Genomic DNA, 19,787 nt, shown 5'->3' on the forward strand with positions numbered 1-19,787 from the left:
CCAAGTAAATCACCTCACACATTATTCTTTCCTCCTGCGGTGCCCCTGTTTTTGTTTGATATTTTCATTTTCGAGTGATGGGCCAGGATTATACTACTATAAGCAGGTCCAGGTTCACTGCTGATGAACTTCATTAATCTTCATAATATTAATATGTTGCACATATGACTTTGGAAATAAAGATTACATGTAAGTAGGAAAAATAATTACTAAAACAACAAAGCACATTACTGCCGACATTTTTTCATCGGTAGAATAGACATCACATGTATAACCCATACTCTTAGGATACCATTGTCCAAGACACCACAGCATGAACTTCCAAAGATGACTGGAAGGCAGATTAAAAAATAATGACTCATCTAATTCTCACTGAAAAAAACAAATAAAAAAGCAAAAATATAATGCTTCTAGGTGTTTCTTCCTGTTAAAAATTTTAATCAAACCTTATTTCTGAAAACAAATACTCTTAAAGAATTTCTATCAGTCAGCAGATATCTTTTTAACAGACTGTCATCTTTTTTACATGTAGGAATTCCACATTTCTTCCTTTGAGGAGAGACTTATTAAAGAAATTGAATACAGAATAATAAAGACTACATTAGAAGAACTTCTTGAAGAAGATGGAGAAGAAAAGATGGCAGTTGACATTTCTGAATCTGAAGCTATTGAAGCAGGATTTGATTTAAGAGTCAAGAATTATAGAATTCTTGAAGGGATGGGTGTTACATTTCATTGCAAGATGTCTGGGTATCCATTACCCAAGGTAAAATATAGGCATTGATCATACCTCCATGCTACAGTAAAGACACACATAGGTTATAGTGTAACTCCTTTATGTAAATCTTATTTACATGTGCGTGATATTATTCGCAGATTGCATGGTATAAAGATGGCAAGCGCATCAAACATGGAGAGAGATACCATATGGACTTTCTACAAGATGGCAGAGCTAGTCTGCGAATACCTGTTGTTCTTCCGGAAGATGAAGGCATCTATACTGCATTTGCCAGCAATATGAAAGGAAATGCGATTTGCTCAGGGAAATTGTATGTGGAGCCTGCGGCACCTCTTAGTGCTCCGACTTACATACCCACGCCAGAACCAGTGAGCAGAATCAGGTGAGAATCATGCTAGTTCAGGTTGATCAGTATTTAAATCGTTTAAAACACCAAATATCTCAGTAGCAAATTGCTGTCATGTAGTGGGGGGTATGAAGGCTAAAATAACCCAGAACTCTACCATTCTCTGTACTGGCAATTACCCAATTTTTATTTCTTACCCCTGTGTAGAATGAGCAAAGCATCTTTCATCATGTATCATATTATCTGTTTTGCCAGTGCCATAGCTAATATAGTGAAAGCCATAAAGAGTTGTTTAACGTCTGATTTTACGTGTATTATCTCTAGTTTATGAGGAAGGCATGGCAACCCGTCCATGGGGTCGCACAGAATCGGACACAACTGAAGCGACTTAACACAAGCACACATCACCAATTTATACAACAACCGTGCAATGGAGGGATTATTGTTGCTATTTTGGGAGTGAGAACACTAAGTTTCTGGGACCCTGTGAAAATTGCCTTAGTTCCCCCAGCCTGTGTGGTGGTGCCAGCAACTTGAAATCCAATCCAAGCCAATCTGGCTACAATGTATAAGTAGAGTTTGGCACTTTCTTCAAATATCTTTTATTTGTTTTTCCTCTTCTGGGATATGTAAGTTATTTTTCTTTTTCCATATTTATGTTGGTGGTATTTAACCAACCAAGATTTATTGAAATATATTGGTAGTTGAATCAAAAAGGTTCAGCAACTCAAACCCAGTTGGTGAGGGAGAGACAGTATTAAGGACCAGTCTAAGATTTTGAGGATGGGTTCCTGGCTGTGTTCAATAATTCCTGACTGGGATTGATAGTATATGAACAATATAGTTTTGGGAGCAATAATAATGTATTCTGTTTTGGATCCCAATGAGTTTGAGTACCTTTTAATACACAAAGTAAATTCTAAAATAATGTTAAAGAGATTTATTGTGGTGAGTTTTCTCTATGCCTCATGAAAATATTCTTTTGGCATTTTGTTTTTCAGATCCATCTCTCCACGTTCAGTGAGCAGATCTCCAATACGCATGTCCCCTGCTAGGATGTCCCCTGCACGGATGTCCCCTGGACGCAGGCTGGAGGAAACAGATGAGTCACAACTCGAGAGACTGTATAAGCCAGTCTTTGTGTTGAAACCTACTTCTTTCAAGTGTGTAGAAGGACAGACTGCCAGATTTGACTTAAAGGTTGTGGGTCGACCCATGCCTGAGACCTTCTGGTTTCATGACGGTAAGTTTAAGTTTTTGCTAATAAATTATTAAACACAAAAATAAACTTATCTGTGTGTCTAACAACTTTTAAAAACAACTAATTTAACGTGATTCTTTTTTTGCTTATTTTTCTGATAGGCCAGCAAATTGTCAATGACTATACCCATAAAGTAGTCGTTAAAGAAGATGGGACCCAATCACTGCTTATTGTTCCTGCAACACCCAGTGATTCTGGGGAATGGACGGTGGTTGCCCAAAACAGGGCAGGGAAATCTTCAATTTCAGTGATTTTAACTGTGGAAGGTATTTGCTCTGAAGACTCAAAATAAATAACCTTATCACTTGGGTTTTAAACAAGTAGTTCAGCCCTACTCACTCAGAATCACAACCTTTCTCTTTCAGCTGTGGAACATCAGGTAAAACCAGTGTTTGTGGAAAAACTGAGGAATCTCAACATAAAGGAAGGTTCCCGACTTGAAATGAAAGTCAGAGCTACGGGCAACCCCAATCCTGACATCGTATGGTTGAAAAACAGTGAAATCATTGTACCTCATAAATATCCCAAAATCAGGTAAGTTGGCTTGAAAAATAATTAAACTCATTACACAAATCCAATACTTGAGGAAGTAACAACTACTTCTGTATTGATGATTTATTTTCTACTTTTTATAGAATTGAAGGAACCAAGGGAGAAGCTGCCCTTAAAATTGATTCCACTGTCAGCCAAGACTCTGCCTGGTACACTGCAACTGCTATTAATAAGGCTGGCCGAGACACTACACGATGCAAAGTAAATGTTGAAGTTGAGTTTGCAGAGCCTGAGCCAGAGAGAAGATTAATCATCCCACGAGGGACGTATAGAGCAAAGGAGATTGCAGCCCCAGAACTGGAGCCTCTCCATTTGCGATATGGCCAAGAGCAGTGGGAAGAGGGTGACCTCTATGACAAAGAAAAGCAACAGAAACCATTTTTCAAGAAAAAACTCACTTCCTTAAGACTCAAGCGCTTTGGGCCTGCCCATTTTGAATGCAGGCTGACACCAATTGGCGACCCAACGATGGTGGTGGAATGGCTCCACGATGGAAAGCCACTGGAAGCAGCCAACAGGCTCCGCATGATCAATGAATTTGGGTATTGTAGCCTTGACTACGCAGTGGCGTATTCCAGAGACAGTGGTGTCATTACGTGCAGAGCTACTAACAAGTATGGAACAGATCACACATCTGCTACCCTTATTGTCAAAGATGAGAAGAGTCTTGTGGAGGAATCTCAATTGCCTGAGGGGAGGAAAGGCTTACAGAGAATTGAAGAATTAGAGCGAATGGCTCATGAAGGTGCCCTTACTGGTGTGACAACCGATCAAAAAGAGAAGCAAAAGCCAGACATTGTCTTGTTCCCAGAGCCAGTAAGAGTACTGGAAGGGGAGACCGCCAGATTCCGTTGCCGGGTAACAGGCTACCCTCAGCCCAAAGTCAACTGGTACCTTAATGGGCAGCTCATCCGCAAAAGCAAACGGTTCAGAGTCCGCTATGATGGCATTCATTATCTGGACATCGTGGACTGCAAGTCTTATGATACAGGTGAAGTCAAGGTCACCGCAGAAAATCCTGAAGGTGTGATAGAGCATAAAGTAAAGCTTGAGATCCAACAGAGGGAAGATTTTAGGTCTGTCCTTAGGCGAGCCCCTGAGCCAAAGCCTGAGTTTCACGTCCATGAACCTGGAAAACTTCAGTTTGAAGTACAAAAAGTAGACAGACCTATTGACACCACTGAAACCAAGGAAATTGTGAGGCTGAAAAGGGCTGAAAGAATCACCCATGAAAAAGTGTCTGAAGAGTCAGAAGAGCTGCGGAGCAAGTTCAAGCGCAGGACTGAGGAAGGCTATTATGAAGCCATTACAGCTGTGGAGCTCAAGTCTCGTAAGAAGGATGAATCCTATGAAGAGCTTCTAAGGAAGACAAAAGAAGAACTTCTCCACTGGACCAAGGAGCTAACCGAAGAGGAGAAGAAAGCCCTTGCTGAAGAAGGCAAAATCACTATTCCAACTTTTAAACCTGACAAAATTGAATTAAGTCCTAGTATGGAGGCCCCCAAAATATTCGAAAGAATCCAAAGCCAAACAGTGGGCCAGGGCTCTGATGCACACTTCCGGGTCAGAGTAGTGGGAAAACCTGATCCTGAATGTGAGTGGTACAAAAACGGTGTGAAGATTGAGCGCTCTGACCGAATCTACTGGTATTGGCCCGAAGACAATGTTTGCGAGCTGGTCATAAGAGATGTGACTGCTGAGGACTCTGCCAGCATCATGGTGAAAGCCATCAACATTGCTGGGGAAACCTCAAGCCACGCATTCTTACTCGTCCAGGGTAATTTGAATTTCTTTCATTTGATGGATCTATTTTTATTTATCTGTGAATATCCAATAGTGTATTGTCTTAATTTTCTTTTCCATTATCCAAATTGTGTATTCAATTTAATGTGCTTTATCCCCCCCTTTTTCTCTTGTAGCCAAGCAATTGATCACTTTTACACAGGAATTACAAGATGTTGTTGCTAAGGAAAAAGACACCATGGCAACCTTTGAATGTGAAACCTCAGAGCCATTTGTCAAAGTGAAATGGTATAAAGATGGTGTGGAGATTCACACAGGAGATAAATATAGGATGCACTCTGACAGGAAAGTTCACTTCCTCTCCGTGCTAATGATCGACACATCTGATGCTGAAGACTATAGTTGTGTACTTGTCGAAGATGAAAACGTGAAAACAACAGCTAAACTTATTGTTGAAGGTAGTAAATAATGCTTTTGTTGTTTACTCAAGTTTTAGAGTTACTTGTATTATGTGATAAAATTAGCTACCCAATTTTCACCCCCTAAAAAGGATTCAGTTCAGTTCAGTCACTTAGTCGTGTCCAACTCTGCAATACCATGAACCACAGCAAGCCAAGCCTCCCTGTCCATCACCAACTCCTGGAGTTTACCCAAACTCATGTCCATTGAGTTGGTGATGCCATCCAACCATCTCATCCTCTGTCGTCCCCTTCTCCTCCTGCCCTCAATTCTTCCCAGCATCAGGGTCTTTTCCAGTGAGTCGGCTCTTCACATGAGGTGGCCAAAGTATTGGAGATTCAGCTTCAACCTCAGTCCTTCCAGTGAACGCCCAGGACTGATCTCCTTTACGATGGACTGGTTGGATCTCCTTGCAGTCCAAGGGACTCTCAAAAGTCTTGTCCAACACCACAGTTCAAAAGCATCAATTCTTTGGCACTCAGCTTTTCTTTATAGTCCAACTCTCACATCCATACATGACCACTGGAAAAACCATAGCCTTGACTAGACAGACCTTTGTTGGCAAAGTAATGTCTCTGCTTTTTAATATGGTGTCTAGGTTGGTCATAACTTTCCTTCCAAGGAGTAAGCATCTTTTAATTTCATGGCTGCAGTCACCATCTGCAGTGATTTTGGAGCCCCCCAAAATAAAGTCTACCATTGTTTCCACTGTTTCCCCATCTATTTCCCATGAAGTGATGGGACCGGATGCCATGATCTTAGTTTTCTGAATGTTGAGCTTTAAGCCAGCTTTTTCACTCTCCTCTTTCACTTTCATCAAGAGGCTCTTTAGTTCTTCTTCACTTTCTGCCATAAGGGTGGTTTCATCTGCATTACCTATGAATTAAATATAAGCTTCATACCAAGAATCATGACTGTATAATACTAGTTAAGAATATTGACAATTGGGATATTTTTAAAGTGAGGTTATTTTGATGTCTTGTTTTAAAATTTTTTTTTGAATTATAATTCCTTGCTTTATTAAAAATAATTTAAAACTTAAATCCTTTTATTGACAATTTATTTCTCAATCCAGAAGTTAGATATTAAGAATATTCCTGAGGGGGGAGATAAGAGATTTACAGATAATTTAATTTTTTGTCTAAGTCTAGATACGTAACTCTCCAGAGAAATTAACTTCTCCTTATCTCATAATTCAGGTGCAGTTGTTGAGTTCGTGAAAGAACTTCAGGACATAGAGGTTCCAGAATCATTTTCAGGGGAGTTAGAATGCATTATAACCCCAGAAAATATAGAAGGCAAATGGTATCATAAGGGTGTGGAGCTTAAATCCAATGGCAAGTACACAATTACATCTCGCCGTGGACGTCAGAACCTGACAGTCAAGGATGTGACCAAAGAGGACCAGGGAGAATACAGCTTTGTTGTCGATGGGAAAAAGACAACCTGTAAACTAAAGATGAAACGTAAGCCACCTCCTTCTTTCCAGCCTATAGCAAGCCTATGGCTTATTGATAATAAATCATACCGTTCTTTTCTCTCCCCATATTTTCACAGCCCGCCCCATCGCCATCCTACAAGGACTCAGTGATCAAAAAGTCTGCGAGGGTGACATTGTTCAGCTTGAAGTTAAAGTCTCCTTAGAGAATGTGGAAGGTGTCTGGATGAAAGATGGCGAAGAAGTGCAGCCGGGTGACAGGGTTCACATTGTGATAGACAAGCAGTCCCACATGCTGCTTATTGAAGACATGACTAAGGAGGACGCTGGCCATTACTCCTTCACCATTCCTTCCCTTGGACTGTCAACCCATGGGCGTGTCTCTGTCTACAGTGAGTGCGACTTACATGGTCTTATATCTGTGCTGTCAAGTGAGCAGTATTTCCGACAAAAATTTGTATTCACAAATCTTGTGTGTGTGTGGTTTTGCAGGTGTTGATGTGATAACACCTTTAAAAGATGTTAATGTGCTTGAGGGCACCAAGGCTGTGCTTGAATGTAAGGTCTCAGTCCCTGATGTGACTTCTGTTAAATGGTACTTAAATGATGAACAAATCAAGCCTGATGATCGAGTGCATGCCATTGTCAAAGGCACGAAGCAGCGACTTGTGATTAACCGGACCCACGCTTCAGATGAAGGACCTTACAAGCTGGTGGTTGGCAGAGTTGAAACCAGCTGTGATCTCTCTGTAGAAAGTAAGAATTCTTCCATCTCACTTAATATTGTCTTAAGCATTCTATTTTCCCAGTGTAATAGTAACCAAGTGACGATTATATTTTTCCCCCAGAAATTAAAATTATCAGAGGTCTTCGTGACCTTACCTGTACAGAGACCCAAAATGTGGTCTTGGAAGTTGAACTGTCCCACTCAGGAATCGATGTCTTGTGGAATTTTAAGGACAAGGAAATCAAACCCAGTTCTAAATATAAAATTGAAGCTCATGGGAAAATATATAAGTTGACAGTTCTAAACATGATGAAAGATGATGAAGGAGAATATACCTTTTATGCTGGAGAAAATAGGACATCTGGAAAACTTACCGTGGCTGGTTAGTACATTTATAAATTATAAGTTCTTAAATGGAGCAGTTGTTTTAACTTAAGAAACCATTACCCATTTCCTTCCTTACTTCCCGCAGTTCCCTGCTTGTGTTGTTGTCAACCAGTAATACCTTCAACACTGCTCCCATCAGCCTAAATTCAAAATATGCTTCCAGGAAGTCATAACTCAAATGCCGTCTCCTCTGCACAACCTTCCTTGATCTTCTCATTTGTAGATCTTACTCCTCCAACCACAGTATCACTCTCTGTGTGTTTCTTTCATGACCCATACTCATCTACTTGCTTTATTCTCCATTTCTTCTTTCCACACTTGAGCAGATACCTCCAAAGTCTGGAATTGCTTCTTTCTCATCTTCATATAATCCAATACGTTGTACATGATAGATTGATAAATGTTGTGTTTGTTGGATCAAGTTTTATTGGTCAAACTTTCCTACTGTAAAGATGTATTCATTTTTTTATGCCCTGTTTCATTCATTTTTGCTCCCTTCACACTATTACTGGGCCCAATGAATATTTTAAAAATACACCTCAGTGGGTGTGTCTATGTGTCTTTTTCCTATACCATGAAGTAAACCATTCTCAGCAGAAGTCACTAGCTTTAAAATAAGGAATCAAAAGTCTAAACCAATTGTCAAGAAAAAACTAGAAGTCATCATTAATTTGGCGCATTACAATTTAGGTTTTGAGGAGATGGAATATGACATTGAGATTAAATTATACAGTCCGTGGCATCTGGTATTTAAGCAAGTCAAATGGGAATAGTGGTATAAAAATTTTATGGTTTATACTTTATCACATTATATGATTTCCTCAGAGATTTGACCATGAAAACTTCTGAAACAAAATTTCAGATTCTACACTTGATACATTTAATATAAATTACATGTTTTTAAATGTAATGTAAATGTAGTGTGAAAACAAGAAAAAGCTCTGAGCCTTTGTATGTGATCTTACCCAACATTTTTTAAAGTAACTGCCACAGGCCAGATGCTGCTAGGAACTCAGGATATAGAAATGAATAAGGCATGCTATTTCTTTTGAGGAATTCACAATTCAGAGAGGGACAGATACATTAGCAACTAACTTGCTGAAGGAGTAATCATTTCTGCCAGTAGCTGATGGCATTGGAGGCAATGGAGCTTCATGGAAGAGGTAACAGTGACTTTCAGTATATGGGAATCCCCAATCTTTTAGAGACGTTGATGACTATAGTTTTGTTGAGCAGATTTTTTTTTTCCAGTCAAATATTAGACATGTTTTAAGGAAATCATCCTTAGGAGACTAAACAGAATGCTTTTGAAGAATAAACTGAGTTACAGGCCATCCATGAAGTGTCCTTCACATTGGAGTTCTCAGAATTCTGTATAAGTTAACAGTTGCTTTTCCATTTGCAAACCCTTCCTGATTCTAGTAGTTTCCCTGGGTACATACTTAGAACACATACTTACTTAGAATGAGAGGTTTCTATGATATCTTCTCAGCGTGGGTAAAACTAATTTTATTAGAAATTTTCATGATGTGCAAAATTATGTTTTAAAACTTGTTATTTAATTGTGCAAAGATCTCTTTATTGTTAAAATATTTTTTAAAGATTCACACTTGTATTTCTCTTGTTCCAAAGGGGGCGCCATCTCTAAGCCACTCACAGATCAGACTGTAGCTGAGTCCCAGGAAGCTGTGTTTGAGTGTGAAGTTGCCAACCCAGATTCTGAAGGTGAATGGTTGAAGGATGGCAAACACCTACCGCTGAGCAAAACCATCAGAAGTGAATCTGATGGCCGCAAAAGGAGACTTATCATTGCTGCCACCAAACTAGATGACATTGGAGAATACACCTACAAGGTGGCCACTTCCAAAACATCTGCCAAACTCAAAGTTGAAGGTCAGTGATATAACAACAGAGTGACCCATTTCAAATCATGTTGTGTTTTTGACAGTTATCTAAAAGTCAAACAGTTTAATCATTTTGGGTGCCATAAATCCTCATTTCATAAAATCATTATAAACTCTTGAACTTTATGAGCCATATACCACAGGTGCAAAATTGCTTCTGAGTTTATGTGAAGAAGCCATGTCTTAGGTTCCAACTCTATGAAACAGCAAATTAGATGCTCTTATTCTCTAGTCTTCTTTCATCCTCCTCCAATCCATTGACTAAGCTATTGGTATACAGCTATGTGAAGTTGCTCAGTCGTGTCCTACTCTTTGTGACCCCATGGACTATAGCCTACCAGGCTTCTCTGTCCATGGGATTTTCCAGGCAGGAATACTAGAGTGGGTTACCATTTCCTTCTTCAGGGGACATTCCCGAACCAGGGATTGAACCCAGGTTTCCCACACTGCAGGCAGACTCTTTACCATCAAGCCACCGGTAAAGCCCAGTATACAGCTAAACAAACTTCATCTCATGCAAGTATAGAAAAATCATTGTACAATGTACTTTGCAAACTGGGTCCTAGGTTTTCCAGAGTAATAGCAAGGTGTCTTTTAAAAACTCTAGAGATGATGCATAACTACAAAAATTGTTGATAACCATTAATTTACAAGATGGCCAGGTAACAGTCTTATTCAGGAATTTTCTTACTTGGTGGTATCATCTTTATTTCCTAAACCAATCATAAATTTGTCCTCAGCTGTCAAAATTAAGAAGACTCTGAAGAACCTCACAGTGACAGAGACACAGGATGCTGTTTTCACAGTGGAGCTCACACACCCTAACGTAAAAGGTGTCCAGTGGATCAGAAACGGAGTTGTGCTGGAATCCAATGACAAATACACTATCTCAGTCAAAGGAACAGTTTACTCTCTGAGAATTAAAAACTGTGCCGTGGCGGACGAATCTGTTTATGGCTTCAAGCTTGGAAAGCTGGGAGCTAGCGCCAGACTGCACGTTGAGAGTAAGTTGACTTAGAAGCACTTGACAAGTCGCCAGCTCATGGTTACCATGAAAGGAAGTGTATCACTAAATGGCTTCATCTTTCCCCATCAGCCGTCAAGATCATTAAGAAGCCAAAGGATGTGACTGCCTTGGAAAATGCCACCGTTTCCTTTGAAGTTAGCGTTTCCCATGACACAGTGCCAGTAAAATGGTTCCACAAGAATGTGGAGATTAAGCCGAGTGACAAACACAGGCTGGTCTCAGAAAGGAAGGTCCACAAACTGATGCTGCAACATATCTCCCCCTCGGATGCTGGGGAATACACAGCTGTGGTGGGGCAACTGGAATGCAAAGCAAAACTATTCGTGGAGAGTAAGTATGAGACAGCCCTGGCCGCATTGCTAGGTGGTCTTATTTGTTTGCTTCATCTTAAAAAAAAAAAAAATATATATATATGTATATAAACCAGAGTGCTCTCTGATTTTTCCCAAGCATTACATATTACAAAAACCATGAAAAACATCGAGGTGCCCGAGACCAAAACTGCCTCCTTTGAGTGTGAGGTCTCCCACTTCAATGTACCTTCCATGTGGCTGAAGAATGGCGTGGAGATTGAGATGAGTGAAAAGTTCAAGATTGTGGTGCAGGGAAAACTCCACCAGCTAATCATCATGAACACCAGCACGGAGGACTCAGCAGAATACACGTTTGTCTGTGGCAATGACCAAGTCAGCGCCACCCTCAAAGTGACCCGTAAGTAAATACATATATATATAGAATACCCAGTAGACTCATCATCCCATAGCCTGCACTTTTTCTTCCTCATCTGCTGTGTTCACACTGAGTTAGGTATCTGGATAAAATTTTTGATTAGCATTCAAAGACTGTCTATAAAGATGCTCCAGTGTCTATTGCTTGCTTTTTCTGTTCCCCTGTCACTTGGCATAATCCTGTAGAGCGGTACCTCTCTGAACTGTGATCACTTAAACAGATGTGTTAAAGACATTCCAAGTTTTTGCTCTGTGCTTGTTAAAACCCATGCCATACTGACACGAGATCTCCTTGGGTATATTTGCTTCCCCTTTTGCAGCAATCATGATTACATCCATGCTGAAGGACATCAATGCTGAAGAAAAAGACACCATTACCTTTGAGGTGACAGTGAACTATGAAGGCATCTCTTACAAATGGTTAAAGAATGGTGTGGAAATCAAATCAACTGACAGGTGCCAGATGCGAACCAAAAAGCTCACCCACTCACTGAACATCAGGAATGTCCACTTTGGGGATGCCGCTGAGTACACCTTTGTGGCTGGAAAAGCTACCTCGACAGCCACTCTTTATGTGGAAGGTATGGTTTCATAAGTGTCATATCCATAAAAAGAAATGTCAAACACACTACATAAAATATTAGTGCATCAGCTAATGAATGAATAAAATATATCTATGCAATGAAATATTACTTGGTAATAATGAGGAAGTACTAATAAATATTACAGCATGGATGAACCTTAACCTTATACCAAGTGAAAGAAGCTAGTTATAAAGAAGCATGTATTATATGAATCCAGTTACAGGAAAAGTTCAGAATGCGCAAATCAGTAGAGACATAGATTTGTGCCTAAGTGTCCAGGAAGAGCAGTGCAAGGGGTCTGGAAGGTTATGGCTAAGGGATACGTTGTTTCTTTTGGGAGTAATGAGAATGCCTTGAAATTGATTATGGTGATGCCTGTACAATTCTAAATATACTGAAAGCCCCTGACCTATGCTTTCAGTGGGTAAATTGTATAGTATGTAATCATATCTTGGCAAAGCTGTTAGAAAGGTTAATTCTTTTACATGCTATCCTCCAGCTCGTCATATAGAATTTAGGAAGCACATTAAGGACATTAAGGTTCTCGAGAAGAAGCGAGCCATGTTTGAATGTGAAGTTTCTGAGCCCGACATCACCGTGCAGTGGATGAAAGATGGCCAGGAGCTGCAGCTCGTGGACAGGTCCGTTGGTGTGTTGTGCCACCCCCAGTGATTCCCAGTTCCCTTTGAGTCATCATACATTAAACCCCAATTTCCATCTCCTCCACAGAATAAAGATACAGAAGGAGAAGTACGTCCACCGCCTGCTGATCCCGTCCACACGGATGTCCGACGCTGGGAAGTACACAGTAGTGGCCGGGGGCAACATGTCCAGTGCCAACCTCTTTGTCGAGGGCAGAGATGTGCGCATCCGAAGCATTAAAAGGGAGGTTCAGGTAATTGTCCACATGCTGAGTTTTTAGAGGTATCATCAGTAGCACCTAATCTATCATTTTGTCAAATTTTTTGACTTTAAAATTTTCCAACCACTGTCTTCTAAAATGCAATCAGCTTATCCCTACTGGCTTAACGCTCTTATACTGATAGCAACTTAGTCACAGTTTCCTCTCACTTAGGGGATAAGTGTGTCCTTCACAGCTGTCTAAATACTTTAATGAAAGCATCTGCAGAAACTTCACTGTCTGATAAGTGGCCACTTGCCAAGCAGCACCAACTTGAAAAGAACTGAAATTTAAATTGTGGTGTTTACACAGCAACTGGAATTTAGGGACTTCAGAACAAGGTGGCTTTTTCTAGAAACCTTCTACTGTGGAAAGGCAGCTGTTTAGGGACTTGGCTGGGAACACACCCTCTGAGCAAAGCTGGATTCCTAGCAGGGATGCTGAGAAAACACCTTCGCTCTTGACTGCATGTGTAGAGCTTGTCCTCAGGGGTGCCCGTCTTCCAACATGGTGTAATGTGGGTAACACGTGAACAGAAGCAGTACTTGAGTTCACATTACGATATTGCTCATCCACTAAGAGCCGGGCATCACAGGCATAGTGAAAACGCCTTCAGTGAAGACTCAGATGACCTAGATATGTTCATCCTCCTCTGCTGTCCATTCTGAACCTTTATTTCCTCACTTTAAAAAATGAGGATAATAGTTCCTGCCTAAGTCACAAGGTTATTGTTTACATCATATGAAATCAAATTGAGTAGTAACTTAAAAGGGCTTTGTCAGTGATGACAGCCCTAGGAGGTAAAGTGTCATTATTTCTGTTATGATAAACGAAGAAGCGAACATTTAAGGATGAAATCATTGTCTCTGTGAAGGCATAAGCATAATTCTCTGCAAAAGAAGTGTGGGCTCCATTTGTCCAAGGACAGGGAGGGAAAATTGAGAGACTGCTATAACAAGTCAACTTCCTATATCATCATGTGTGGGTTTGAAATGCTCTTCAAATGAGCTGGTTTAGAAACAGGTTAAAACCACAAGGAAACCAGGACTTCAGTGTTCTTTTTCTGTTGCTCCATCCAAAGGTTATTGAGAAACAACGTGCTGTTGTTGAGTTTGAGGTCAATGAAGATGACGTTGATGCCCACTGGTATAAAGATGGCATCGAAATCAATTTCCAAGTTCAGGAACGACACCAGTATGTGGTGGAGAGAAGAATCCACCGGATGTTTATCTCTGAGACCAGGCACAGTGATGCCGGTGAATACACCTTCGTAGCAGGAAGGAACAGGAGTTCCGTTACTCTCTATGTCAATGGTAGGTGGAGATGTTAGTATGTCTGTTCATCCATCTGTAGTGATCCCCCATACTTCAATTTACTAAACTTCTGGTAGTTCCTGGGCAATTTCTCAAGAACCCATGGTGCTCGTATGTTTAGGGCTACATGTATTTTCATGTTATACCTGTGGAAAAGGGATGGCAGCTTTGAAAAGGACTAAAATGCCATTTCTAGAAAGCACCTAATGGCTAGATTCTTATTCGGTCAGTCAACACTGTCAAACCTTCTCTGCGTGTCAATTATACTAGACCCCAAGTGTCTAGTGTAGACCCCAAGTGTCTTGCTAGACCCCAAGTGGGTCTCTAGGTACAGCAATCAGTGTTCTGGTTCTCTGCCCTGGGCCCTAACTGCTTGAGCACTCGTAGCTCTAACAAGCAATGGGGCATTTCCACCTCTAGTAGGGCGTGCCAGGGAGAATCTAGAGAGCCACAAGGGGAGTTCCAGGGGCTCTGACTTTACAGGGGAATTTCACAAGCTGCCAAATCAGAGGAGCACCGTTAAACCACCGACTTTTCTTAGGAGGAAACTTTGAGCTGAATGAGGCTGGTCTAGTTCTGAGGCTAGCCTCCATACACACAGAAAATGCAGCCTCCGTTCCTGTCCTGACCGTGAGTCCTATCTGTCTGAACAAACACTCCTGAGACAGATGAAGGAACGCTAAGAGAAATCTCAAGTTTCATAAAAATGAACCATACTGCCAACATTCCCTCAGGCCCTGGAGGACCAGTCATGGTTCGGTTATTATTATTTCTGTATTAGTGGTAGAGAATCTGAGCACAGGGTAATAAAGGTCTTCCCACATGACCGTGTCAGAAACCAGCCTCACAGAAGTCATTTCTAGGCTCACGAGCCTCTCAGTTTCCCTCAGTCATCATGACACCAAGAATATGTTCTGATTAGCCCAACAGGAAAGCTGATTTTTTAAAAAAAATTACCTAATTGCCTTTAGATCTAAAATGACATTCATTCACTCATAATGATTGCACTTCATTGGCACCAGTATCTTAAAAAATGACTCTGACACACACACAAATACTTGCAAAACAGACCTGAACGGGATAAACTAGCTCACCACGGGATTTGCCCAAGGACTGTTAAAAATAGGTAGTGTGTGGAAGTGTTCCAGTATTCTTTAGGGGACTGTCCACTGCTCCTCCCCCTCAATTCAGACCCCAGCCAGGAAAGGGGTGATCATATTATGTTGAGAAACTCAGCACTTGCAAGCACCTACCTACCCCCAAATATCAAAAGTATTTTTCTAAAGCTATTCCCTCAACTTATGGACAGAATTCCATTTTTTTTTTTTTTCCCTTCTTAGCGTGAAGAATATTCTAACATTCTAAGACAATTAAAGATACCACAATGCCAAACTTCTGTTTCAGGGTATATAACCACCGGGTAGTGAACTAACGTGGATTTTCCAGTGCTTTCCCGTGTTTTCATGGGCTATCTGTCTTTTCTTCCCAGCCCCAGAGCCACCCCAGATTCTGCAGGAACTCCAGCCTATTACCGTGCAGTCTGGCAAGCCTGCCCGCTTCTGTGCTGTGATATCTGGCAGACCGCAGCCCAAAATTTCCTGGTATAAGGAAGAGCAGCTGCTTTCCACTGGTTTCAAGTGCAAATTCCTTCACGATGGGCAAGAATATACACTTTTGCTCATTGAAGCCTTCCCAGAGGATGCGGCCGTCTACACCTGTGAAGCCAGGAATGACTACGGGGTTGCCACCACCTCAGCATCACTCTCTGTGGAAGGTAGAAATGCCTTGCTACTTCTCAGCTTAAACTGAAGCCTAAGAAACTTGCTTTTGCATTCTCCCAGGACATTTAAAAAATACAGCTTGGAGGTCCTAAAAGTAGATTGCTATACAACTTGGAAACTTTGGGCTCCACGGCCAGATAAATTAAGAGAAATTGGCATGCTTCATTCTGGGAGGTCTGTAGGGTGACTTAGTCCTGACGAGTCTTGTGGTCCCTTTCTTTAGTTCCAGAAGTTGTGTCTCCTGATCAGGAAATGCCAGTTTATCCTCCTGCCATCGTCAGCCCACTTCAGGACGCTGTCACTTCTGAGGGACGGCCAGCCCACTTTCAATGCAGAGTTTCTGGAACAGGTAGGTTTACCAGGAAAGGTAGAGTTGCTAATATTTAAAAAGAATGATGTAAGTGAAGAAAAGGTTTTCTCATCCCTTCCTCCCTTACAAACAGTTATTCATAATTTGAAGTTTTATGGGCATCTTGCAGAACATTTACTTGAATTACTGAATTAAGAATTAGATCAGTGTTTTCCACTACTATTTTTAGGACTATACACCTGAAAATGGCAAAGATGACAAATTGCATGCTATGTGTTTAAAAGAAAAATTCGGTGTTTTTCAGTGTTTTACACTTGCAAAAATGTCATATTTTCTTTATGGTTGTAATTAGACTTTTGTTATCTCTTGAAAAAATACAACAAAACCTACAATCATTATTAAATTAACTATAATAGCATCTACATACGTTTTTAAAAAAGAGTCTATTTATATTTAAGACGTTCAATCTATGGACAGTGCTTGTGGGAAAAGGCCCATCCATTTAGAAGACAGTGTCTGGTACTGGACAAAAGTGGGGGCCTGACGATTGGAGAGGTTGAATTTGAATCTTAGCTCCACTGTGTGACCTTCGGCAAAGACATGATTTCTCTGGTTCTCTTTCCCTCATGAATAAAGTGAGGATAATATTGCCATCATAAAATATGCATTTCATGAGAGCAGGGATTCTTAATTCTGAAAACCTGGTGCCTGAAAAGCAGTAGCTACTCGAAGGAAAGCTCTGTGAAAGCAAGGGTAGATCCTTGTCCTAGAATAGCTCTGGACATAGTCAATGCTCAGTAATTGTTGATTGGACAACAGCATGCTTGTTTAATGGCTGATATCCACTGCTTCAGATCATTCATCATGATTGTGTCAGATAACCCACATTAGCACATAGCACAGTGCCCATCCAAGAGTAGTCCCTCAGTCTGTTAGCTGTTATGATTTTTTAATTGCTGCATGTTTCCCAAAGACCATGAGCCCCTCCCGTTCCCCCAGGAGGCTGACCTTAGTAGAATAAGACAGAATGTTTAGAGCCATTTTTACGAAATGATGATTTTAGACTGACAGGGTAAGCCAACTTTATCCCAGATGAAAATCCGTCTCTCATTTCCTTGGCTTTTATACGCCACCACAAAGGGAAGTTCTCCCAGCACTCCTAGTAAGTTTCTTTTGTTTATAGTGCTTCTCCCATTTGTTGATGACCCAGTCTCTACCTTGCCAGAAGCCATTTTCCTAAACAAGTTAGTATTTCTACCATACTTCTATCACCTAATGATTTCCTCCTCTGATTTGGAGATGCTGATCCAAAAACCAAATAGACCCATTTGATTTTATGTGCATTATTAAAGGATACAAAGTATATAAAGCACTTATAGGTATGACATGGCTGACAAGTGGCTGGTACTCAATATATTAATTTTATTACAACCACCAGAAGGAATTATAGAAACATAAAAGTCTGGTAATGGGGGACCAACATAGATAAATACTATAGACTTTATTACTTCAGAACATAGTGTTTGAGAAACCCTAAATATTAAGAAATGAGAATTGAGTTGATAATATCTTACTAACACAGGAAAGAAAAAATAATTTTAAATTCACCAAAGTCACACTAAATAATTTATCAGTTTTTTGAATTTTTAGAGAAATATTTTGATTAATTATATGTAAATATGGATTATCTAAAGTAGTAGTCTTAGATATGTTTATATAGTACTTTTTTAGGTAAGTCATTTTATAGTTTGCCTTTAGGATGTTGTAAAAATACATTCTAATCTTTACCAGACCTCAATTGGGATAGCAAAAGAAAAATATCTTTTCTATATGGGCAATGTCTTTAAATGTTTGAAGAGACTTTATAAATTCATGTGATCATTAACTCTCTCTGTGTGGTAATATTTAGATATATACAGAGGTTTTAGCATCCTGTCATAAATGTATTTTCTATGTAACAAAAAATAAATTCATTGAATAAAATGCCTTTTTAAAATAAAAGCTTACTGAATCACATTGTTTCATGCCCCTCGGACTGAAAATATTTACACAGCTTGCCTTAAGAAAGTAAATGCAGCTCTACTTTCTAAAACTGGGGAGGGGGGAAAAGTAGGCAGAAGCCCCAGTCTCATGTTATGGGAAATCAATACTTAGCAAAGCACAGAATATGGTCCGAGGTATCTGGTCGTGCTTTTATGAGTGAAAATGTTGTCAACTGAAGGTCTCTGGTGCCACCTACTGGTAGCAGAGAAATTTGAAAGAGTAGCATTTTAAAACAATAAATCTAGCTCTTTGCTGCTGTTCATTCTGTAATGAGTCAGTATCGTGTGGAGGCTCGCAGAGTGGCAACTAGCTAAGTGAAATGATAAAAAATTAGGCAGTGAGGAATGCCCATCGCTCATTTAAGCATCTCTTTTGTTTCATTCCCCCAATATTTGTGTCCTGCTGTTGAGACATCATGCTAGGTTCTGGGGCTGCCACACCTGTCCCTGGCTCCCTGGAGCTCAGTGTGTAGGTGAGGAGATGCACGGCTAGATTCCAAGGTTGTGAGCTCTGTGACAGCCCACCTACTCAGTGCTGTCCGGGGACAGCTGGGGAAAGGTGCATGGATGGAACACTGAAGAATTAACAGGCTTATTCAGCACAGTGGTGCTTCAGACAGAAAACGGCATTTGCAGAGTCGTAAAGGTTTACCAGAACACTTATCCGTCAACAAGTGGCTTAAATATGGTCTTGTAATGAGGAAGCTGAGAGCTAGAGAAGAAGGCAAGGGCCAGATACCAATAAAGTATTGGTAGTCTATGGTTAGTTAGGACTCCTGTTTCCTTTGAGGAATCACTGAGAGATTTTTTTAAACCCCTCGGTAACATGATCAGATTTGCTTTTTAGAAGCAACACTGAAAATGAAAGGAGGAAGGGACAGTTGTGGGAGATGAGACTGGAGGGGAGGAACCAGCAGAGAGGCTGGTCTCCTTTCATTTTATAAAGATAGGCTTGGAAAGTGTTGCCAATGACGGGAGTCAGAAGAAAGAAGTGGGTAGATTGTGCAAGAGTTCAGGAGGTAGAATGAATGAGACCCAGGGACCAAGTACAAGGGTGTAGCGGGGGTGAGGAGCAGAGGTTGTGGGGCAGCCTCACAGGAGCCAGGAGAAGCCAGTGGCTGACGCAGGTAGTGGAAGTCCAGCGGGAAGCACCGAGTCCGCTACCAGGACAGACCTTGCCTTTAGCTCATTTCTTACAGGCAGTCCATGACTGTCCGCCTGCTTCATTCAGTTCACCAAAGGAAGAAGTTGTCAGGAAAATAAGCTTTCTTGTGAAGACTAATACTCTCTACCCTTCCCTTTCTGTTGAGGACTAAACAAACAATCCAAGTGTTTGTAGGATGACTTTTACATCCTATGTGATAATATTACTTTTATATCCTATGACCCTGCTTTTTTGGCAAGTTGTTGAAGGCATTGCTGATCCCTTGTGAGGTTAGCTATTCTTGCTTTAATGACCGACGGTGCCTATTGTTTATAAAGCCCTTTCCTCTATGTGTCATGGAATTCACACAGCAATTTTATAGCCTATGAATTATTATGCTT

The 19,787-nt window shown here is 40.6% G+C and overlaps 1 protein-coding gene across 50 annotated transcripts in view; it reads left to right on the forward strand.

Annotated features, from left to right (window-relative positions):
• The window catches only part of TTN (titin), a 276,641-nt gene that overhangs the window by 28,068 nt on the left and 228,786 nt on the right, over nucleotides 1-19,787 (forward strand). For all 50 annotated transcript variants that reach the window (XM_045163719.1, XM_045163748.1, XM_045163734.1 and 47 more), the window contains 21 exons: nucleotides 533-766; nucleotides 877-1,121; nucleotides 2,087-2,328; nucleotides 2,448-2,612; nucleotides 2,712-2,880; nucleotides 2,982-4,675; nucleotides 4,818-5,099; nucleotides 6,300-6,566; nucleotides 6,658-6,930; nucleotides 7,031-7,294; nucleotides 7,387-7,647; nucleotides 9,285-9,545; nucleotides 10,297-10,560; nucleotides 10,653-10,913; nucleotides 11,034-11,294; nucleotides 11,632-11,892; nucleotides 12,395-12,536; nucleotides 12,625-12,790; nucleotides 13,878-14,109; nucleotides 15,599-15,883; nucleotides 16,114-16,239. In XM_045163719.1, coding sequence (XP_045019654.1) covers nucleotides 533-766; nucleotides 877-1,121; nucleotides 2,087-2,328; nucleotides 2,448-2,612; nucleotides 2,712-2,880; nucleotides 2,982-4,675; nucleotides 4,818-5,099; nucleotides 6,300-6,566; nucleotides 6,658-6,930; nucleotides 7,031-7,294; nucleotides 7,387-7,647; nucleotides 9,285-9,545; nucleotides 10,297-10,560; nucleotides 10,653-10,913; nucleotides 11,034-11,294; nucleotides 11,632-11,892; nucleotides 12,395-12,536; nucleotides 12,625-12,790; nucleotides 13,878-14,109; nucleotides 15,599-15,883; nucleotides 16,114-16,239 — 6,355 coding nt within the window. The remainder of the gene's footprint in view (nucleotides 1-532; nucleotides 767-876; nucleotides 1,122-2,086; nucleotides 2,329-2,447; nucleotides 2,613-2,711; nucleotides 2,881-2,981; nucleotides 4,676-4,817; nucleotides 5,100-6,299; nucleotides 6,567-6,657; nucleotides 6,931-7,030; nucleotides 7,295-7,386; nucleotides 7,648-9,284; nucleotides 9,546-10,296; nucleotides 10,561-10,652; nucleotides 10,914-11,033; nucleotides 11,295-11,631; nucleotides 11,893-12,394; nucleotides 12,537-12,624; nucleotides 12,791-13,877; nucleotides 14,110-15,598; nucleotides 15,884-16,113; nucleotides 16,240-19,787) is intronic.

Source organism: Bubalus bubalis, chromosome 2 (genome assembly GCF_019923935.1).
Source record: "Bubalus bubalis isolate 160015118507 breed Murrah chromosome 2, NDDB_SH_1, whole genome shotgun sequence".
Taxonomy (NCBI): Eukaryota; Metazoa; Chordata; class Mammalia; order Artiodactyla; family Bovidae; genus Bubalus; species Bubalus bubalis.